The sequence below is a fragment of the Podarcis filfolensis genome (assembly GCF_964270895.1).
Source record: "Podarcis filfolensis genome assembly, chromosome: 17".
Classification (NCBI taxonomy): Eukaryota; Metazoa; Chordata; class Lepidosauria; order Squamata; family Lacertidae; genus Podarcis; species Podarcis filfolensis.
Window position 1 is genome coordinate 9,649,543 of NC_139621.1, and position 23,313 is coordinate 9,672,855.

At 47.9% G+C, this 23,313-nt stretch overlaps 1 protein-coding gene and 1 long non-coding RNA gene across 8 annotated transcripts in view; both read left to right on the forward strand.

The window, feature by feature from the left end:
• The window catches only part of RGL3 (ral guanine nucleotide dissociation stimulator like 3), a 34,729-nt gene extending 18,159 nt beyond the window's left edge, over positions 1 to 16,570 (forward strand). For 5 of the 7 annotated variants that reach the window (XM_083593168.1, XM_083593170.1, XM_083593171.1 and 2 more), the window contains 10 exons: positions 1,485 to 1,569; positions 2,622 to 2,690; positions 4,628 to 4,705; positions 5,881 to 5,913; positions 6,103 to 6,224; positions 8,347 to 8,436; positions 10,306 to 10,450; positions 13,029 to 13,178; positions 14,600 to 14,714; positions 15,377 to 16,570. In XM_083593168.1, the coding sequence (XP_083449294.1) occupies positions 1,485 to 1,569; positions 2,622 to 2,690; positions 4,628 to 4,705; positions 5,881 to 5,913; positions 6,103 to 6,224; positions 8,347 to 8,436; positions 10,306 to 10,450; positions 13,029 to 13,178; positions 14,600 to 14,714; positions 15,377 to 15,945 (1,456 nt within the window). In that variant the 3' untranslated portion in view covers positions 15,946 to 16,570. The remainder of the gene's footprint in view (positions 1 to 1,484; positions 1,570 to 2,621; positions 2,691 to 4,627; positions 4,706 to 5,880; positions 5,914 to 6,102; positions 6,225 to 8,346; positions 8,437 to 10,305; positions 10,451 to 13,028; positions 13,179 to 14,599; positions 14,715 to 15,376) is intronic. The other 2 variants (XM_083593169.1, XM_083593174.1) reach the window with 1 other exon arrangement.
• A 1,367-nt stretch (positions 16,571 to 17,937) lies between these two features.
• LOC310753082 lies at positions 17,938 to 20,172 on the forward strand. Its single transcript, XR_014543161.1, has 2 exons — positions 17,938 to 19,255; positions 19,626 to 20,172. It is a non-coding gene; the product is annotated as an uncharacterized lncRNA (long non-coding RNA).
• The last annotated feature ends 3,141 nt before the right edge of the window (positions 20,173 to 23,313 follow it).

Sequence of the window (23,313 nt, forward strand, 5' to 3'; positions counted from 1 at the left end):
ACCTTTTACCTTTTAAAGGCTGGTTAAAGCAGGCCACAGTAGACTCTTGCTTCTCTTTGGAGAGAAACCACAGGGCTCTGGCAGGTTCAAGGATCGTCCCCGACTGGGGAAGAGTTTTGCCTGCGACCCCAGAGAGCTCCTGACAGTCTTTTTCTTTTCAAACAAGATTTTTACATAATCCTACATAATACAGCAGGATAAAAGAAACTACAGTGGTACCTTGGTTTGCATACATTTTGGATTACAAACACGTCAACCCCGGAAGTGTGTGTCCCGGTTTGCAAACTTTTATCGGATTACAGTGTTACCTCAGGTTAAAAACTTAATTCGTTCTGGAGGTCTGTTCTTAACCTGAAACTGTTCTTAATCTGAAGCACCACTTTAGCTAATGGGCCTCCTCCTGCTGCCGTGCCACCAGTGCGTGATTTCAGTTCTCATCCTGAGGTAAAGTTCTTAACCCGAGGTACTATTTCTGGGTTAGAGGAGTCTGTAAACTGAAGCGTCTGTAACCTGAAGCGTCTGTAACCCGAGGTACCACTGCACAACCTTTTTTTTTTTTTTTTTGGCTTATGAAAAGTTTTTTTTGGGAGGCCCCATTGACAAAAGCATGACTTGGGTTACAACCTGTTTTGGTTTACAAACGGACCTCCGGAACAGATTATGGTTGTAAACCAAGGTACCACTGTAATCTAAATAAAAACCCAAACAGAGAGAGATGAGCTCCTGCCAGTCTCAGTTGGTGGTTTCAGCTGATACAAGCCCATCCACAGAGAATTAAGCAGAATGAAATGGCCGCCTAAGGCAGGCTGGGGGGGGGCACCCATTGAATGTTCTTCCTGAGTCCTACAGATTCAGTGGCGTAGCGTGGGTTGTCAGCACCCGGGGCAAGGCAAGTAATTTGCCCCCCCTAACCCGTGGATTTGCGCCCCCTAACCCATGGATTTGCGCCCCCTAACCCGTGGATTTGCCCTAACCCCAGATGTTGCGCCCGGTGCGGCCTGCCCCCCCTGCACCCCCCATGCTATGCCACTGTACAGATTTCCCCCTCTCTTGGAGGACAGAGCTTTTTGTGCCACACAGCCTGCCCTGTGCTAGTCTGTAGGGGCAGATTTAGGGCAGCGTGACCGGTTCCCCCACTCTGGGCCCCAAGCTAAGGGGGGACACCGCAGGGCATCACAACTATGACGTAGTACACATGCAAAACAGGAGACGAGAGGCGGGGGTGTCAAATTTTAGCCTTGCACAGGGCGCCGCTGAAATTTGAAAGACCTGCTAGCCTGCTGCCCTCTTTCTACCACAAAGGATGCTCTGTTGCAGCCACTGCTAAAAAAAGATTCAGCTTCCAGTCAAGCTTCTGGAGGTGTGTGTGTGCCACTGTCTTTGCCCTTCGCCTCAGGCTGCAAAACAGCTTGAGCTAGCCGTGGCCTCTTGCACTGACCCCTGTGCCAGGGAGCTGCATAAACTCAGTGTGACTTCTCTCCCAGGGACACCAGGGGCTCCTTCCGAAAGCTCTCGCAGATCTTCTCCGAAGACAACAATTACTTGAAGTGCCGAGAAATCTTGCTGCAGGTAGCAGAACTGCGTCGTTTGAGAGGAAGAGGAGAGCAATGTTGTGTGTGTGTTGTGTGTCTTTTTATGCAGGATAATGCGCCCAGAAGGATGCACAGTGGACGCTCGGGTTGTGAACATGGTCCATGCAGGAGGCACGTTCGCAACCCGCAGCGCTGCGTCTGCGCACGCACGGGTTGCGATTCAGTGCTTCTGCGCATGCGTGACCGCTGAAACCCGTTCCGGTACTTCCAGGTTTTGGTGGGTCCATAACCCGAAAAAATGCAACCTGAGGCATCTGTAACCCAAGGTATAGCTGTAATGTATTGTCCAGTGTTGTCAGGATCAGGAGAGGGTTCAATAGCATAGGAGCCAACTCCTTGGGGCCAAGGTCCCCCTCCCCCCCCCAAATATTTGTGATTTCTCTGAGGTGGGGTGGGGACTTGAGCAGGGGCATAGCAAAGGGGATGTGGTGGGTGCGGTCCACCCCGGGTGTCCCCACTGAGGGGGTGACAAAATGGTGGGCAGCACTCACTGCGGGGCTTGTAGCACACCTGAGCTACGTGTCTCTCCTGGGAGTGACACACTGGCTTGAGCGCCCACAGGCTCCCTGCTTCCCCAAACAGTCCGCCTATTGCCTCCCTCTCAGCTGTAGGGCAGCTGAGTGGAAGGAGGCAGGCAGACTCCTCGGAGCCCTGCGGTGCCCCTATGGGCGGCTGGCGCCTCCCCCAGGTGCAGGGCACGCCCCCCCCCCCAGGCGCCCGATTGGCTTGCTCCGCCACTGGACTTGAGGATAGTTGCCATGTTGTGTTAAGTGTTACCCAGGGGCATTAAGCCACCATGTTTGGAGCAGGGAAAGAGTTATTCTCTGTTCAGTGTGAGCTACAATTGCCCTGGGTGCAACCTCTTTTGGTTCAGGGGCTGCAGCAATGAGAGGCACCTGCTGAAATGTCCCGAAGCCTTTGAGTTCTTAGATTAGCCCCTGCTGGGAGGGTCAGTTCTGTACAGTTTGATCAAGGTACATCGGACATCAGCTGAGTTTACCCTGCAGCCTGTCTCTGTGTCTCTCGCAGGAAGGAGGTATACAGGGCTCCAGTGATGGATGGAACAGCTCACAACCCCCAGCTGGGGCATCTCCGAAGGTGAAGCATCAGACCAGGGTAGTGGTGAGAGCTATCCTGCCCCCCCCCCCCGCGCACCAGCCAGCTGTCCATCCACTCTGAGGGAAATATGTGGGAATGTTCAGGGTGGCAGGAGAGGATATATTGTTTATTGATATCCTTCCTAACTTGTGCTGGCAAGTTCCTTTACATAAAGGAACTACATAGCAGAATTACATTCCCCCCTTTTTATATGCACAGCAGATAGCTGGTTGCAGGCTCGTGTGAGCCTCTCACTATTGCACAATTTAATCTGTCTCAGATTGAATTGTACGTTCCTGGTAAGTCCCCTTGAATCCCTCTTTAAAGAATAAAGACGCCACAATCTTATTCAAAGTCAATAAAAGAAGTTTACTCACATCAGTTCACAGTTGGATTCCTGAAGGCAGACTTAGTTACAAATAAGTACATGTGGATCTACCCCATATGGGGGAATAATCCCAGTGCTTCTGCTAGGTGAGAGCTAGCAGAGCAGTCCTAGCTAGAAGCTGATCAAACGAAGAAGGATGTAAAAAAAAGGGGGGGAGGTGTGCTGCGTGACTTGTCCTTTTGTTACCTGGACAGGTTAGGTCACGCCCACCTTCTATCACATGCAAAAGGAAGGATGCTCCAGCCAGGAGGAACAGGAAGTTTCGACTGGCTGGACCAAACATTCCCTCGCATGTCTTCTCTAGCATTACAAGGAATGTTGTACTTGACTGCCTCTCATGGATCACCTCCCACAAAATATACATAAAGGGAAGGTAAGAAATACATGTTTAATGTACCTCCCTCACACTTTAGATCCTGAAAACCAGACTCTCACCAAAGAATTACTTCCACCAGAGTGTCCACACTCTCCCTCTTGTGTGAAAATACTACTTAAGATTAGTCAAAGGTATGGTTTCAAATTGGATCAGGAACTGCCTGTTGAGATTCCTGCATCGCAGGGTGGTGCTCAGGATCCTTTCCAAATCTACAATTCCTTGATTTTACAGTTCTGTGAAAGTCTGCACATGATATGTCATCAAATATGACTTTGAAGACGTGTGATAGAAGAGAAAGGGAAACTTTTTACTTGAGAGAATCACCTTCTCTCACATATGCCACTTGACTGCTTTGACCTGTAGAACTGGCCATGCTGCGAGTGACACATAATATTCATTATGCACCCGCAAGAAATCCGTCTTTCAGCGTGGCGGCATCTACCCTTTGGAATTCCCTTTTCTCTTAGAAAACTAGAGTTGCGAGGGACCCTGAGGATCATCTATAGTCCAACTCTCTGCTATGCAGCTGTCCCAGATGGGGATCAAACCTGCAACCTTGGCATTATTAGCACCACACTCTAACAAACTGAGCTACATCGTAATTCTGTATCCTGTACCATCTTTGTGTTTTGTTTCAGAGTGAGTGGGGATAACCCTAAAATTAGTACCTAAAAAAGACCCCCAAAAAAGAACGTGGTGCTCTTTTGATTTTTTTTTTTTTTAGCAAGAGTAGTTGTCAGCTAAAGGTTTTGCTACTGCTCCTAACATCCTCTCCTCTCCACAATTACAAATATTTGAGATTTTTACATTATAGCTGATAATGCATACATCTGCCAATTTAGCAGTCTTGTTTCAGCTTTGTTTTCACGCACATGCACACACACACACACACACACAGAGAGAGAGAGAGAAAGAGAGAGAGAGAGAGCGAGAGATAGAGATTTGCACACATCCGCCTCTTTTGAAATCCCCTGGAGTGAACTTGCTAGTAAGAAGGGAAACCCGACAAACAGTGAAAACCACAGCATCCTTTTCCTTCATCCTGGACACCATTTGCATATGGGCCATATCTTGCTAAGGAAGTGTCACCAAATGTTTTAATTTCCCAAGGGAGGGTGGTGCACTGGGCAATCAAAGGGCTGAGTGCGTGAGTCCCATTGTGCTTTGTTGCAGGCTCCCACCATCCCATATCTGGGCACCTTTTTAACTGACCTGATCATGCTGGACACAGCACTACCAGATTTTGTGGAGGTGAGCATCTTGGGGAAGAAGTGGTGGCACGAGAACATCCCTTGTCCTCTTCAGGGTGGCTGAGCATCCTCTGGCAAATGACTTCCTGTTGATCCCTGGCCATTTGGGTTGGGCAGCTGTTTCAGATCAACCCTTCAGGGTGGTTCAGGGGTCACGTAACCACTGGCGGAGGAAGGGGGTGCGGTGGGGGTGGCTCATCCCAGGTGTCATCCCTGGGGGGGGTGACATCGCTGCGCCGCCCCCCTGAGACGCTCACCACACACCCCTGCGGCACCCCCCTTGGACGCTTGCCCTGCCCCTGCGGGCAGCTAGCTCCGCCCTGCAGGTGGCTAGCTCCACCCCACATGTCTAGCCCCGCCCCCAGGTGCATAGCTCCGCCTCTGCACATAACTCAGTTTGTTCAGTGAATGAAGCCTTTGTCTCCTCCTTGGGGGTTTCCAGTACTTTTTTCTGGGGGTACTTAAGGGTAGGGGAGTACTGGCGCTCCCCCCATTAAAAGTGTGACGCTTACTGTAACAACTTCATGGTGCATACCAGTACCTTTTTTTCTATAAACAAAAAAGCACTCAGACTTTTCAAATGCTGGCAGCCACATGGGGCAGATGTTTTCAACCTTTTTGAGTCCACGGCTCCCTTGACCAACTCCATTCTTTCTGCGGCACCCCTGCCCAGGAGCCCAGTTATGCCACCCCTTGCCTGTAGAGCTGGCAGCCTATCACCCCTTTTCGAACACCCTCCCTTGTGGAGGGTTCCCTCAGCCTCCTCTCCTCTCTCCTTGGGAGTCCTCAGGGCAGCTGCTGCTGCCGCCCCTGGTCTCTGAGATGTGCCCCCTGCCCCAAAGAGAGGCGTCTCTTCAACCTACCCCATAGGGGCCTGGGAAGCACCTCCTGGCCAGCCCCAGAGGCACCATTCACCTGTGGAGCTTGTTGCCAGGGCTGCTGCAACAAACAACGGTGCAAGCCTTTGGGAGGCCAAGATGGGAGAGGTCATCAGAGGAGGGAAGGAAAGAGGGACATAGTCCAGTGTTGCCCGTGGCACCCCTGACCATCATTCAAGGCACCCCAGGGTGCCCCTGTTTGAAAACCACTGCTGTAGGATGGTTCAAACAGCTCTGCAGTGTGGTTTGTGTCTCCTGGTGTTGCTCACAATCCCTGTCTTATTTTTCAATCCCACAGAGCAACCTCATTAACTTTGAGAAGAGGCGCAAGGTAAATCCAAGGTGGAAAAGCTGGAGGGGGGTGGGTGGGATTCTGCATCTCTTAGCTCAGTGCCCAGAACTGGAAATGGAGGGGAATGATAGGATGTGGAACTGGGAGGAAGAGTACTGCCCTTCAAACCACAGGAATGCAAAATGTGGTTCCACCGCCCACCTCACTGCTATGTCTTTTCCCTCCCAGGAAGCAGTGATCCTCTCCTGGATCTGCCAGCTGCAGGATTCATGTCAAGAGTACCATCTTTGCCCAAACCCATCCTTCCGTCTGGCCTTTCACCAGCACCAGCAGCTCTCTGAGGAGCAGAGGTAGGGAAAGGTGTTGGATTCTCTGCCAAGGAAGAGAATGGTTGATAGTGGGTGGCAGCCAACTAAATAAATGCACGAGCGGAATGACTACTGCTTGTGCAATAGGACTTTCCCTCTTTCCCTCTTGCTGATCTGCTCTGGAGGATTGAGTCCCGTTGCACAAGCGTAAGTTGTTCCAGTTGTGCAAAGTGCTACTTACTCCTGCAGTGAATACAACTAGGCTCTTGTTGTTGAAAGGCTCTAGTTAGGAGTATTATCAACTGCACCACTTTAGAGTTCAATTGGAGTGTCTTAAATTAAGGCCCAAAGTCCACATTACGAGTGTCCTTGGAGTTGACCACTTTCTCCTTCATTCAATTAAAAGTAACTTTGCGCAACCGTTTCTTGGATCATGACCACTGTATGTGAAGATCAAGGTAATTGTTTTCTCCCTGGACCATTTTTTTCCTGCTAAAAATCATCCCACCAGTCCACTATTCACTGTAAATAGCACCTTTTTGCAGAGGAGGTATGTTTTTTAATGGGAAAATGCTGTGAGGAAGGAAGGGTTAACTCCCTCATCCCCCACACACTGTGTTCCTAGTCTGGACCAGTCCCGCAGTGCAGCTACTTCTACTCATAGCTGTCAATGTTTCCCTTTTTTTAAAGGGAAATTCCCTTATTCCGAATAAGATTCCTTGCAAGAAAAGGGAATAGTTGACAGCTATGCTTCTACTGGAAAAGAAAGTTTCCAGTTTTGAGCAAGTTTGTAAAATCTTTCAATAAAGATATCTTTAATAATTTGCACTCAGTGCCTCCCTGTCTCCCGCATTCACACCAGAGCGAGAGCCAGGTATCAAGACGAACCATGAGTGAAGGCCTTTCCTCCCTGTCCCTGGGGGAAATTTGCAAGGATAATTACCCTCCTTGCTTTTTCTTCGCTAACAATCTCCCGTTGTCATGGGAGCTTTCTCCACTAAGGCAGACAGGAACCGGAAGCCTTATTTTCTAAACAAACAAACAGACAAACATGTGTATTTAACATTAAGTCCATTTGGTCCTATGGATTTTATTTGGGGAGCTAAATGATTAATTGATTGCATTTATATCTCACCTTTTTCTCCAAGGAGCTCAAGGTGATGTACATGGCTCTCCCCTATCTCCTTTAATCCTCACAGCAACCCTGTGAGGTAGGTTAGGCAGAGAGGCAGTGACTAGTGAGCTTCATAGCCAAGTGGGGATTTGAACCCTGGTCTCCCACATCCTAGTCAGACACACTAACCACTGCACCACACTGGCTCCTGGTATCTCCAAAATGCCATGGTGACAGAGTGGGATAGGGAATGTTACCTATCTCCTATAGCAAAGCTGTTTTCCCACCGGGATAGCAACTCTTCACTTCTCAGATACCTAAAAATGCACAGGGAATGTTCACCCGTCCTCCTTTCCCTAGGCGCCCAAATTCAAGAGCAAGAATCTCCCATCTAAATCCATTCCCCCAAAGTTCACACTGTGGGCTACACAGCTAATTATTCATTTATTGTTATTCATTTATTTATGCCCTGCCTTTTTCTCTGATGGAACTCAAGGCAGCTTATGGATAAAAATAAGAAAAATAAGAAAAAGAAAAACACACACACACAAACACACACCCCACATACCAATAATTACAATTATAAACAGTATGGCAACAGTCCTTTCCTTAAAAGTACTCAGCTCCCAACAACCTGTTGGAACACAAAGGTCTTCACCACCTGACAGGAGGACGACAAGGAGGGAGCCAGTCTGGCTTCTCCAGGGAGGGAGTTGTCTGGAGGCAGCCACCACCGAGAAGGCCCTCTCCCATGTCCCCACCAAGCATGCCTGAGACGGTGGTGGGACCAAGAGAAGCTAAAAGGATAGGAAGAGAGGAAGTCAACTTTTTTTCTGGCCTTCCTGCAGTCCCACCCCCAAACCAGGCTGCATAACTGTGAGGGTGGCACAAGGCAGATGCCAAGGGAAAGAGCCAAGCAGGTCCTTTTTGAGAAATTGCAGGGCAGCAGGGTGTCAGAAGCGACAGTTGAACAGAGACACACCAACAGAGAAGAGTGGGAGGCCATGCCTGGGTGGATATAGCCATTCTTCTGCTCTCCTCCCTCTGCAGCTACCGAATTTCCCGTGTGATTGAGCCACCAGCCGACTCCTGTCCCAACTCGCCGAAGCTGCATCGCAGCCTGACCAAGCGCTTCAGTTCGTAAGTCAGCCTTCGGGTTCCGTGAGGGGGCACACTTCCTGTGGCTGCTCCTTGGGGACGGCCCATCCTGTTTCGCCACCCAAGGCAAGATGGGAAGGTGCTCCCTCCTGCCAAAGCCTCGCTTGCCAGGGTCCCATGGGATTCTGCTGCCTGAGGCAGGTGCTTCAGTCCGCCTCATGGGTGGGCCGGCCCCGCTGCTCCTTCCCTGCCCCTTTCTCCTTCGTGCCCCCTGCTCCTACCCTGCCATGCTTGGGACAAACTTCCCTTCTGTCCGTTGACCTTCGGCCTCCTGGAGAACCCCGTTCTGTGTTGTTGTTTTTTGAGGCAGAGCAAGTGAAGCTGGAGAGATTGGGCATTGCCTCCCACTAGGCCTGGTCTGCCTCCAAAAAATCGCATGTCCTGGCATGATTACACTTTTGCAGCTGGGCCGCCCTTGGGTTAAAAACCAGCCTGGCAGCCTTCTTGGCTGAGGTTCCTCATTCCTGATCTAGAAGAATGGCTGCTTTACCTAAAGGAAGGGATCACTTACCTCCCTCCCCATGGTAGCTATGATTTTCTGACAAGGTTATTGCATCTTGAACAGCTGTTAGGCAAACAAATCTTTGTCTGGCCTACAGGTACACTGCTGCATACCCTCCAAGTGTCCTGGTTTTCCAGGGACAGTCCCATAATTATGAAAGCCATCCCGACTTCTGATTTGATCGTAGATTTTCTTTTTGTAACTCTTCCAAAGAATAAACTAAAATAGGGATGAAGGGGTTTTCTCAGGGCAGCAGATGGTGTGTGTCCTGTTGGTGTGGTGTTGATAGCACTTGCCCTTCTTCTCGTAGGAAATGCTTTGGGGGGGGGAGGAGATGACTGAAAATGGGGGGTCGAGAACGGTCTGTTGCGGGCAGTGAGAACTGTCCCTATTGTCATTTGAGGAATGTTGAAGGGGTATACTGTTGGAGAAAGCACCACCTTCTCAATTCCCCTTCACTGCATAGCTACACATGCCCTAGGAGTCCCAAGTAAAAGAAATAAAAGTTGGCAACCTGATTTTTCCCAAGAGTTCAGAGCACCCAAGTTGAGAGGCAGTGCAATAGCCGAGGCCACACCGTGAGTGTATGGCAATGGATGGATCTGCTGGTCCATGCAAGCCCAAGATTTATATTATTATTGTGTTCAGTGTCATGTGTATTGGTGATGAAAGAGAGATTTGTTCTGTAGGAGGCATAAATGGTTCCTTCCTTCCATATTTATCCTTACAACAATCTTGCAAGGCAAGCTATGCTTGGGTTGTCAGGAGTTCAGCCTACACTCAAGTAGGACCCTGGCAGAGACACATACCCGACTGGCATGTTCCCTTCCTCCTGGTTCGGGAGCTTCATAAGCTTTCTTCAGCCCAAACACCACAGCAACCGATGCCAACCGACACCGGCACACTTAGGGATCCGCAGAGTTTGCACAGTTCATGCGTAACAGACCTCAGCAACTCAGCATTTTGGCTAATCTACTTTATTTACATATAAACACACACGGAGCACTGCAACATGGCTCCATCTCTCTCTAGCATCAGACAGCAAAGAGAAAAAGAACAAAGGACAATAGTCCCGCTTCACGGAACACAGTAACACAAATATCCTGTCTCCGTCACTTCCCACTTTGTGGAGTCAAAACATATACCGCCATGTGATAGACAACAATCTCATGACTGCAATCATGGAGCGGGAATTCTAACATGGGTATGCTGACTGGCCCAAGGTCACGAAATGAATATCATGGTGAAGTAGGGATATGACTCTGGAGCTCTTGTCTGATACACAACTAACCACTACCCGACAGTGATGCTCCCACACCTGAGTCACTGTCTCTGCTCTTCCTTTGCAGACTTCTCCTGGGCTCAGAAGCCTCTGCTGCTTCTCCAAGCCCTGAGAAGCCCGGAATCTCACCGCTGGGCTCCTGCAGCAGCCTTTCCTCTGAAGATGCATCCAGCACCCCTTGTTCACCAACTCGGGGACTCCCCACTAGCAAGGTAGCTTATTTTTCTTTATAAAACCGTTTCTGTCCCGTTCTCTTGGTCCCTGAAACAACTCACAATCTTAGAAGATCTCATTATGTGACCGAGACAGCTAAAAAGGGCATAACATAAAATGCAGAAGTCTGTATGCTGTTATAAAACAGAAGGGGAGAACATAATCAACATGAACCAAATGCCTGAAAAATAAAACAGCCGTGACAGAGCATCTCAAAAGGGAGCAGCAGGGTCTCTTTGGGGAGGGGCCTCCACAGCCTGGGTGCCCACACCCAAAAGGCCTGCACTTGCTTCACTGCCAGTTGCACCCGTGATGGTGGTGAAATATGGAGCAGAGCAAGGGGCAAGCAGCAGAAGGCAAATTCTCTTGGGGATTCGTAATGCAGTTGCCACAGAGAGTGCAAAGAGACGGCATCGCTGAAGGAGCGTCTCCACCCCCATCATTCTGCCCGGACGCTGAGGTCCAGCTCTGAGGGCCTTGTGACGGTTCCCTCGCTGCGAGAAGCCAAGTTACAGGGAACCAGGCAGAGGGCCTTCTCGGTTGTGGCACCCGCCCTGTGGAACGCCCTCCCACCAGATGTCAAAGAGAAAAACAACTACCAGACTTTTAGAAGACATCTGAAGGCAGCCCTGTTTAAGGAAGCTTTTGATGTTTAACAGACCATTGTATTTTAATATTTTGTTGGAAGCTGCCCAGAGTGGCTGGGGGGGTGGTGGCCAGATGGGCGGGGTATAAATTATTATTATTATTATTATTATTATTATTATTATTATTATTATTATTATTAGTGTGGTAGGCTGATTTCATTTCTAGCCAAAAATGAGCCCACATTTGAAAGGAATAGATATTAAAAGCTACACATGTGAAAGGAATAGATATTAAAAGCTATCATTATAATACAAGAATGGTGTACAGTGGTACCTCGTGTTATGGATGGGATCCATTCCGGAGGCCCGTCCGTAATGTGAAAAGCCCGCAACTCGAAGCACCGTGTCTGCGCAGACGCGCGGCGTGATTTGGCGCTTCTGCGCAGGCGCGAGCAGCAAAACCTGGAAGTAGTCCATTCCAGTACTTCCGGGTTGCCGTGGGATACAAGACGAAAACACGCAAGCTGAAGCGGACACAACGTGAGGTATGACTGTAATAATTTACCAGTCATTTTTTTATACCTGTGGCTGAAAAAAAATGGTATGATTGACCAATAAAGACAAGATTTAGGGTAGTCTCCGTCCCACTCTCCCACGCCCCCACTTCAGCAATATAAAATGTTGGGATGCATTCCTGGTGCAAGTTCATGCCATCCAACTTTTGAGAGCCAAAACTAGGATTTGCATCTTCTGGGATGTGCTCCCAGGCAAGTCATGTGACCCATGCCTCACTCTCACCCAAATAAAGTGTTGTGGGGTGTGTTTTTTTGGGGGGGGTGAGAGCGCAGCACCCAAAATGGCCTCTGTGCTCTCATGCAAAAGATGGGATGTCCAGGGCACTTGGTAGGTATTCAAGCTTGAATCAAATGCCCTTGATGGAGCCACTGATTAGTACAGTACTTCACTTCCAAGACTGGTTCTGGGGTGTTTAGACTCTAAACAGACATAGTGAGATTCTCATTTCTGACAGCTGGGAAGAGCAGATCTCTAGATATATGTATTTTGTAAATAAATACCTTTTCAATGTGTCAGCGAGGGCGGGGGGAGGATATTGGTATGTTTTGCGTGTTCATTTTGTATGTTTATGCTGTGAACCGCCCTATGGATCTTAGGATGAAGGGCAATATACAATTTTAATAGATGATAGATGATAGATAGATAGATAGATAGATAGGGAACCCAGAAGACAGCAAACCTCCCATGACATCCTGTTTCCTCCACACACTACTGCCTCTGTTCCCCTCAGTAGGGTCCCCTATCACCCCCACTCGTCTCCTCCTCCTCTGGGGAATATTTATTTTATTTTTTATTTTTTCGGGATTTTTACATACATTATATTATCTCCTTCCAATTTTTAAATTTCCCGTACAATTTTTCCTTCCCCTCCCTTCCCACCCCCGCCCCCAATATCCATTGGAAGGGTTCAAACAATTATCCACAGGTATAGCGTCTTTAGTTTGCACCGAATGTCTTTTGTTCCAATAGTTTCTGTCCATTGAAGATAGGAGTAGCAGGAATCATTCTATGGGCTGTGCCTTGGAATGTTCTGAGGTCTGCTTCTATTCTTGAGTCTTCCCCTCTTGTTTATTGGAGCTTATTTTGATATTGTTGGATAGGCCGGACCTGAAGACCAGTCATGCTTTCACCTTGGGTCACCAAAAGTGGTTGAACTACAACTCCCATCATCCCTAGCCCCAGAGCTAGAGGTCAGGGTTGATGGGAGCATCCAAAGACATCTGGTAACCCACGGAGAGCCAGCTTTCATTTAGCACCAATGCGCATATCAGCAAGTGAAGTGGCGGAAACTTCTGAGTGAGATGTTTTGATGGTGTTGGTGGCCAGAGAGGTAATGGAAATGTGGGGCGGAAAGGGAGTCACAACTCATGGATTCATCTCCTGGTCCCCTTTTTGGTTGTCTTCTCCTGACCAGAATCTGTCTGTACCGCAGCTAAGGCCCTGCCTTCCGCTGGAGCAGACCCCGCCGTCTCCCATCTCCAAGCAACGAGGGACAGAGTCGCGCATCATCCGCGTCAGCATGGATGATGTGCATGGCAACGGCAACCTGTATCGCAGCATTGTGGTGAGTTGACAAGGGACACAAGCTGCCAGGAACATCTGGACATGACTGCATCATGTCTGCGTGTGGGGGTGAAGATTTCCAGGCAGGGGAGGAGCGCATAGAGGCCCTGCACAGTGGGGGCAACAGCCCTGCTTCAGCAGCATGGGCAAAGTCCCAGAGGAGCAGGTAGCGACACAATGGCAGGGCAGGGCAAGGGTCAGATCCACCAACTGAGGCAAACAGTGTCATAGTCCTGTGCTGCCAGCCATGGCAGAGCTCAGTGGAGGGAGAAGCCAGCCAACCAATTGAGTCTCTGTGGGGGAGTACTTGCCTGGAGGCAGAGTCCAAGGTTAATAATAATAATAATAATAATAATAATAATAATAATAATAATAATAATTTATTTATACCCCGCCCATCTGGCTGGGTTTTCCCAGCCACTCTGGGTGGCTTCCAACAAAATATTAAAATACAATAGTCTGTCAAACATTAAAAGCTTCCATAAACAGGGCTGCCTTCAGATGTCTTCTAAAAGTCTGGTAGTTGTTTTTCTCTTTGACATCTGGTGGGAGAGCGTTCCACAGGGCAGGTGCCACTACCGAGAAGTTCAGTCTAGTCCTAAGGTCAAGACTGAAGTGTAGGTGGGTTCCCATGAGGCAAGACGCAGTGATAACAGCAAGAACCTTTATTGATCTACATAACTGGGAAACAGGGGCAAAGCAACTGCTTATATACATTCCTGAAAGCCTGAGCCACTCCCACTCCCAACGTGATTGGCTGTCTAAACTTCAAAGCTGCGAATCACGACTTTGCCTTCTGCTCCTTCAGGCTGCTGCTCAGCAGGTGAAGCCAACTCCTGGCCCATGACAAATGGCTTCATCCCACCTCATGCAGGTTGGAGCCCAACAAACGCCAAGAAAGCCACACGTACCCCTCACCCCTGGTTTAGTCTGACACTTTTTTGATTCAGCTAGCATTAGGTAAGGTAAGTAAGGTAAAGGGACCCCTGACCATTAGGTCCAGTCGTGGCCAACTCTGGGGTTGCGGCGCTCATCTCGCTTTATTGGCCAAGGGAGCCGGCGTACAGCTTCCGGGTCATGTGGCCAGCATGACTGAGCCGCTTCTGGCGAACCAGAGCAGCGCACGGAAACGCCGTTTACCTTCCCACCGGGTATTTATCTACTTGCACTTTGATGTGCTTTCGAACTGCTGGGTTGGCAGGAGCAGGGACTGAGCAATGGGAGCTCACCCCGTCACAGGGATTCGAACCGCCGACCTTCTGATCGGCAAGCCCTAGGCTCTGTGGTTGAAGGCGTTTTCACTACTTTTGTTAATATTCTCCCCTGCCCCTCTCTGGACACCTTCTGTGTTGTGTTGCCACATTGCTGGGCCACCCCTGTGCCCTCTTCTGTGGCTCATTAGCGGATGACTTTCCCCCACAGATCACCAGCCAGGATAAGACCACGGCTGTAGTTCAGCGTGCATTGCAGAAGCACAACTTGGAAGGGCACTCGCTGCACAACTACCGGCTCCTGCAGCTGTTGGGAGATGGTCAAGGTGAGGAGAGGGATAATAATAATAATAATAATAATAATAATAATAATAATAATAATAAAATTTATTATTTATACCCTGCCCATCTGGCTGGGCTTCCCCAGCCACTCTGGGCGGCTTCCAAAAAAATATTAAATTACTGTAATACATCAAACATTAAAAGCTTCCCTAAACAGTGCTGCCTTCAGGTGTCTTCTAAAAGTCTGGTCGTTGTTGTTCTCTTTGACATCTGATGGGAGGGCGTTCCACAGGGAGGGCGCCACTACCAAGAAGGCCTTCTGCCTGGTTCCCTGTAACTTGGCTTCTCGCAGCGAGGGAACCGCCAGAAGGCCCTCAGTGCTAGACCTCAGTGTCTGGGCAGAACGATGGGGGTGGAGACGCTCCTTCAGATATACTGGACCGAGGCCGTTTAGGGCTTTAAAGGTCAGCACCAACACTTTGAATGGTGCTCGGAAACGTACTGGGAGCCAATGTAGGTCTTTCAAGACCGGTGTTATATGGTCTCAGCGGCTGCTGCCAGTCACCAGTCTAGCTGCCGCATTCTGGATTAGTTGTAGTTTCCGGGTCACAGGACCCGGATGGAGGGGAAAACATTGTTGGCATCACTCATGTTCTCTCTCTCTCTCTCTCTCTCTCTCTCTCTCTCTCTCTCTCTCTCCTTCAAGAGCTACTGATCCCTGATGGCGCCAATGCCTTCTATGCTATGAACCCTGCTGGCCCCCACGATTTTCTCCTCTGCCCCAAGGAAGGAGCCCCCAACTCCATTGGGACCATGCAGCCTGGTAGCAAAACCACGCTCCATGGCACACACAAGGACCGTGGCACCGGAGCTTCATCGTCTTGCAGTTCTCCACACTTAGGCCCTCCTGGCCTGTCCCCACATGGCTCACCATCCCCACAGCTCTGGCTAGCTTCGTGTCTCCTGGCACCCCCATTTCCATCTCCTTCCTCCAGGCAGCCACCAAATGAGCCACCAAGCTCTCCTCCTTCCCGCCTGCCTCTTTCTCGCCACTCACCCTCCGGTCCAGCTCCATCCCATGTTGTTCTGCCCTCCTCCTCGCAGAGGCCAAAGACTCCTTCTTCTTCATGCCAGTCACCCCTTTGCTATTCCTCAAGGGCATCCCTTTGGTCAGGGTCCCTCAGTCACTGTGACGTCCCTCGCCTTTCAGCTTCCCAAACTCTAGAAGCTCTGAGCAGTCCTGATTTAGAACTGGGCACCCAGGGCCACAGCTAATCTCTCCAAATAGAGACCCTCACCTCCATGAGACCACATGCAAATGGCCAGGAAAACTGAGTGCCCCACGAGGGAGCGATGATGTTAATGGATTGGCCACTGTGAGGTTCCGTAGCTGTCCTCTCCCCAGCCTCCCCTCAGTAATCCTAGAATCCTAGAGCCAAGAGAGATGGGCTTACAGGCCATTCAGTACAAAACACAACTGATGCAAGCCAGGTAAGCAGAGCCTTGCCAGTGGAGATCAGAGGTGCCACAGGGTGCCAGTGTCCTGGTGTTTTGTTTCATTTTTCCCCTCTTTTTGATTTATGACATTTGCCACCAGTGACTTTATTTTTTTAAATAAAATTTTTATTTGATTTTTTTTAAGTATAAACATGTAACAGAAAACAATTCTGAATCCAAATATCGAGATTACTCTGAATCTCCTGACTTCCCCCCCATCCCTTACATGGGTCCTAGTAATCATATTTACAACTGCAAATCAGTACTGATCCAAATTTTTCATCCTTCTAAATTATCCATACTTTCCATTACTTTACAAGTGTGGTTAAAATCCTGCTAATGTTTTAACCTGCTTACAGTGGTCTCGTAAATAAATTATGAACTTTTCCCATTGTTTCTTAAAGTTCTTGTCTTCTTGATTTCTGAGCTTCCCAGTTAATTTCGCCATTTTGGCATAGTCCATCAACTTGGTTTGCCATTCTTCTCTCGTCGGGGTTATCTCTTCCTTCCATCTCTGGGCTAGTAGCATCCTTGTGGCTGTTGTCACATATATAAACCCCATGGCCTTTGATTCCCAGTTCAACCACCAAGCAAGGTTGATTTGATTCCCCCTCTTGTTCCTGATGTAGATCTTCATTCACCTCTTTGTTCCTAGTGTAAATCTCAAAAAAACAACAAACAACAACAACAACAACAACAACCCACTTATTCCTGATATAAATTTTCCCTCCCCCTTCTTCCCTGGCAGGGAGGGGGGAAACATTCTGTGGCTTGTCTCAGGTGCCAAGATGTCTTGGGCCAGCCCTGAGTGAGACAAGCCATATTTTGCAGAGGAATGCAACACCTCACTCCCTTATTCTCCCTCCAGAATTAAACACTGTAGTCAAGAGCAGAGGTGGGTGGGTGGCAGGGAGGCCTAGTGATAGCTCCTGTCTGACAGTGAGCTTGTAGCTGGAAGTATGTGTTGGACTTCCAGACCTGTATTAGAAGAAGAAGAAGAAGAAGAAGAAGAAGAAGAAGAAGAAGAAGAAGAAGAAGGGGAGGAGGAGGAGGAGGAGGAGGAGGAGGAGGAGGAGTAGCAGCAGCAGTTTGGATTTGATATCCCACTTTATCACTACCCTAAGGAGTCTCAAAGTGGCTAACAATCTCCTTTCCCTTCCTCCGCCACAACAAACACTCTGTGAGGTGAGTGAGGCTGAGAGACTTCAGAGAAGTGTGACTAGCCCAAGGTCACCCAGCAGCTGCATGTGGAGGAGCGGGAAATCAAACCCAGTTCACCAGATTACAAGTCCACCGCTCTTAACCACTACACCACACTAACAGCTGACTTTGCATGAAACTCACCCTTCAATAAAATAATTTGGTGAAATGCAAACTTTCAGGATTTCACCAACTCTATCTGTTCTGCAGAAGCTATGCACTTTGCCCTGGCAGAGAGAACTATTATTATTAATAATAATAATAATAATAATAATAATAATAATTTTGTTTGTACCCTGCCCTCCCCGGCTGGAGGAACCAGGAACTAGAAGAGTTACACAAAAGGAGGTGGTGCGAAAGCAAAACCTGATCGAGAACTCTGCTCTTTTAGGTTAGGGAACCAGACCTAGAATGGCTGCTCTTGCTTTCTGCACTTTGATAGCAGCCATCAATCAAATTTACAGTGGTACCCTGGGTTACAAACGCTTCAGGTTGCAGACTCTGCTAACCCAGAAGTAGTACCTCGGGTTAAGAACTTCAGGATGAGAACAAAATCGTGCGGCGGCACAGCAGCAGTGGGAGGCCCCATTAGCTAAAGCGGTGCCTCAGGTTAAGAACAGTTTCAGGTTAAGAACAGACCTCCGGAACGAATTAAGTACTTAACCAGAGGTACCACTGTATTAGCAAAGCTATCAGTCCTTACAAAAGCACCATTCAACCCAATGGAACATATTTCGTCTCCTACTCCACGGGACTGGCTTCCAAATTGTAATGTTAAACTCTAGTGGCAAGTGATTTTAGACTGGGTGTCAGGGTGCTGTCAGCGGCTACCAGCTGGTTGCCCAGGAAATCATAAAGGCAAGGAAGAGTTTCTTACCATCCTTTTTTATTTCATCCTTTACAGAGAGAGGCTATAGAACCCAGCCTCTTGGATCTCCACCCCTCCGTCTCTCCCACATTCTCATCATCTCCTCTACGGGTGCTGCTACATGCCCTCTGCCTTTGAGCTCTTTGCTCTCCTACTTTTAAGGCTTGCCGGGTTCTGGGAGATGGAGGGTCTAGAATCCTTCCAATGACAGTGTGTCAGCCAGCTGCTGTTCTGGCTCTGCCTGCTCCTCCTCTCCCATTATTTCCCAACTTTCCCCCTCATCTGCCCATGAGTTGTGACCTCCTGCAAACCACCGCTGTAAATCTATACTGTCTTCCTCTTCCCTGGAAGGGTCAAGAATGGGGAGGCAGTATCCACTATTCCGCCTCTGCCCAGCCCTGACACTGGGATTTGCAAAGCCATCAAGGAAAGACTTACCTTATTGGCCTGAATATAAGCCACACCTGCAAATAAGCCGCACCTTTAAAATTCAAGGGGGGGGAGGGAGAGAGAAAAAGACAATACCCAAATATAAGCCGCTCCCTTAAAATTAGGTTACAGGTTGAAAATTGCTGCGGTTGGTAGAATTGTAATTCCGAGCTAATTTAAGCCTTTGATCTTGCAAGCCCACAAAGCCCACAATCGTGCAAATCACAAATCGCTATTCAATTGCTACAATTCCGCAGGCACTCACACCCGTAAATGGCAAATGAACAGTCTCAAGCTCGCAAATCGGCAATAAAACATTTTTTTTGTTCCGTTTTACCGAGTGTCTGTTTCAGCAGCGATATTGTAAAAGCCCATTTTTGTAAGGTCCCAAATTTAAGCCGCACTTTAACTTTTCACAGTCAGAATTTGGAAAAAAAGTGTGGCTTATATTTGGGGCAATACGGTAAGTGCTTTGTTCAGCCTTAGCAATATCAATGGGCTATTCAACTATGACTGCCATATGTTCAGGTTTCTCTGTTACAGTTTTGAGTTAATGAGCATATAATCAATCCCTGGTCCTGAAATCCCTAGGTAAAGGTAAAGGGACCCCTGACCGTTAGGTCCAGTCGCGGACGACTCTGGGGTTGCGGCGCTCACCTCGCTTTCTTGGCCGAGGGAGCCGGCGTACAGCTTCCGGGTCATGTGGCCAGCATGACTAAGCCGCTTCTAGTGAACCAGAGCAGCACACGGAAACGCTGTTTACCTTCCTGCCGGAGTGGTACCTATTTATCTACTTGCACTTTGATGTGCTTTCGAACTGCTAGGTTGGCAGGAGCAGGGACTGAGCAACGGGAGCTCACTCCATCACGGGGATTCGAACCGCCGACCTTCTGATCGGCAAGTCCTAGGCTCTGTGGTTTAACCCACAGCGCCACCCGTGTCCCTGCCCTGAAATCCCTAGCTATGGTTTAATATAATTAACTATAAATTTCTAGCCAATCATTGGGTAACTGTAGGTAGGCAGTGAGATATGTTAAAGGAAAGGAAGCAAGAGGACAAGAATGAATAAATAGACAGTTTTCACAATGGTGGAAAGTGAGTTGTGAGTTATTATAACCATTGATATTATTCATAAATATTCTTGTAAGGAGTTGGGATCCAAATTTGCAATGATACCAAAATAGTCAAGTTTCGATTAATTGATTAATTAAATTATTCATAATTCGGTCTTCATTGTTCACACATTCCCAGAAGAAGGAACAGCACCAGAATACAATACAATATTAAATATTTCATTTAAGTATAACTGAATGTAAAATCAGACTGTATACTAACAACATAACTACATCAGCCAAGTGAGGGGCACCGACTTAGCCCAAATTTTGCGTTTACCAGATGGCGAAAACTCAAGGAGACAGCAAAGAGCTTTTGTCAGAATGGATGACTAGGCAACAAAACAGCAAATCGATTTGCGAAATAAACAAGGTGATGCCCGTTGGGGCAACTTACATTGTTGCATTTATTTCTTTTCTAGCTTTGCATATACATGGGGTTTATGTATGACCAACAATTTAGGAGTGCAATACTAATCAAGTCGACACATAAATGAAAACATCAATTCAGTTTGTGGTGGTGGTGAACAGGGCTAAGAATTAGGATGAAATAAAAAATTTTGTGGGGGGGGGGTTGTTGTTGAGGGAAGTGGAGGTGGGAGAATCAGCCAGTACTGTCATGCTTTTGTATGGCATTGCTGCATTTAGAATATTTTGTGTGCAGTTTTTTGGCCACCCCTTCTCAAGAAAGGTGCTGTAGGTACAGAAAAGGGAGCAGAAGAGCACGAGCAAAATGATCAAGCGATCAGACCACTGGGGAAGTCTAAATTGTTCAAGGGCTTTTGATTCGGGAGTGAGAACTAGGGGCCGCGATAGAAATTTATAAAATATAAAATTACTCATGTTGAGAAAGCGGATGGAGGCACTGGGTAGACCAGAGAGTGGACTGAAAACAGATTTGACCCAGTCTAGCAGAGCTCTGATCTCACTAGGCCTATAATATATCACATATACTTTGGAGAAAATGGAATAGGGTTTTTTGTTGTTGTTCTGGCTTTTAAAAAACTAAATTGGGTCAGGGGGAAAAGTTCTTTTTGGGGATGGAAGCAGCAGCAGCAGCAGCAGCTATATAACAGCCCAATGAAGAGGGGAATCAGATAAGAAGCTACGGCTTGAATAACTTCGTGAAGATGTTTTCAAAAAGTACAGAGTGGCTGGGATAAACAACCGCTGTGCAGGAGAGCATAGAGCTGCTAGAGCCTTATCACTGCCAAACACTTTTTGTTTGTGCCTACTTTTCTCCCCAAGGCCCACACCTCCCAAATCTAGCACTGGCACAGAGGCCGCTTGCTCTAGCGACCTGCTTTGGGGTTTTGCTCACGCACATGCACAGGGAGTGGTCTTTGGAAAGTCTCTGGAAATGTGAGACAAGCCCATGTGCTTTGCCGTTCCCTGTTTTCTACTCCCTGAAAATGTTGCCATGCGTTTGTAGAATGCAGTTGCACAAACCTGGGGTTGCAATAATAATAATAATAATAATAATAATAATAATAATAATAATAATAATATTTTTTATTTATATCCTGACCTCCCCAGCCGAAGCCGGGCTCAGGGCGGCTAACAACAATAAAATAGTACAACATTCTAAAATAATTTCATTATAAAATTAATTCAAATCAAATTGATGGCAACCATTAGGCTAAAGTTCTGTGAAGATTGCCAAAGGAGGGAGTCGGGCTGTGCCCTGACCAAAGGCCTGGTGGAACAGCTCTGTCTTGCAGGCCCTTCGGAAAGATGTCAAGTCCCGCAGGGCCCTAGTCTCTTGTGACAGAGCGTTCCACCAGATTGGAGCCGCAGCCGAGAAAGCCCTGGCTCTAGTTGAGGCCAGCCTAACCTCCCTGTGGCCTGGGATCTCCAAGATGTTTTTGTTTGAAGACCGTAAGTTCCTCTGTGGGACATACCAGGAGAGGCGGTCCCATAGGTACGAAGGTCCTAGACCGTATAGGGCTTTAAAGGTTAAAACCAGCACCTTAAACCTGATCCTGCACCCCAGGATACCCCAGGCTTTTCCGAAATAACAGGAAGAGTAGCTGTGGGAGCAGCCAGGAGCCCCCTCTCTGCTCCCCATCCCCCCATCCCTGGCATTTTTGATCAAAAGATTCCTGCATTGCAAGAGGAAGGACAAGATGAACCTTGTGGTCCCTTCTAGATCTGTGATTCTATGATTGGAGGAGAGCTCCTTCACCTCTGGTTGCTGAGCTTTCACTTCTATGATAATAATAATAATTTATTTATATCCCGCCCTCCCCAGCTGAAGCCGGGCTCAGAGCGGCTAACAACAGTAAAATAACACAGTTTACATAAAATCATAATCAATTACAGTGGTACTTCAGGTTAAGTACTTAATTTGTTCCGGAGGTCCATACTTAACCTGAAACTGTTCTTAACCTGAGGCACCACTTTAGCTAATGGGGCCTCCTGCTGCCACCGCGCCGCCACCACACAATTTCTGTTCTCATCCTGAAGCAAAGTTCTTAACCTGAAGCACTATTTCTGGGTTATTGGAGTCTGTAACCTGAAGCGTATATAACTTGAAGCATCTGTAACCTGAGGTACCACTGTAATTGAAATACATTCTAAAATCAATTCATTCTAATGACCCACTTCCTTGTGTTTTTCTTTGGAAACCAATGAGAATGGCTTTTTTAAAAACCACAAGACGCTCACAAGTGGCTACACATATAACATCCGTGTTACAACAAAACCAACCTGATAACAGAAAAGGGCACAAAATAAATATTATAAACAATCGCCATCCCCCATGATTGGGCTATCCTATATGTAACAAATGGAGGCAAAATCTATAGCTTTAGCTGCACCCCAAGAGACCCTTCATTTATAAGTCAATTTTTTTCAGAAATAAGACCATCATTTTATGGAACTTAGTATTTAAAGAAAAACCCAAGGACTCCTTCCAGCCCAATGATATGGTCAAATGAGCTGCTATTAACAGAAAAAAATGGATGGCTGTATGGCAGCCATTTCTCCATTCTTCTCATGTCCACACCTTAAGGAAGGAGATGAAGAAATGGCTGTCGTACAGCCATCCAAACACAGACCTTCCACCTGCGCTACCCAAAGCAAAGCAAATGCACCAGCCCTGTCGTTTTTCTTCTCTCAACCTGGACACCCTGCCCACAATTCATTGGAAAACAGCTTTTCTCTCCCTCCCTCCCTCTTCCAGGGCTGGCCCTACCCTTAGGCAGGGCAAGGCAGGGGTCTCAGGCGGCAGATGCTGGGGGACTGGCACAATGTGTTGGAAGAGATGGGTGCACTTTCCTGCTGCCCTCAGGGACAGTGGGAACGATTCAGCTGCCCTATACATAGACCAAAGGGGTCATCTTGCCCTCCACTGCAGGCAACAAAATGTCTTCAGCTGGCCCTGACTTCTTCTTTTCATCCAATTCTCTGTGCAATTAATGTCCCAGAGAGGCTGCCTACCTGGAAGTCACCCTTCTGATCCGGCAGGCCTGCAATGTACACTTAATAATAATAATAATAATAATAATAATAATAAAATTAAAATTTTATTTATAT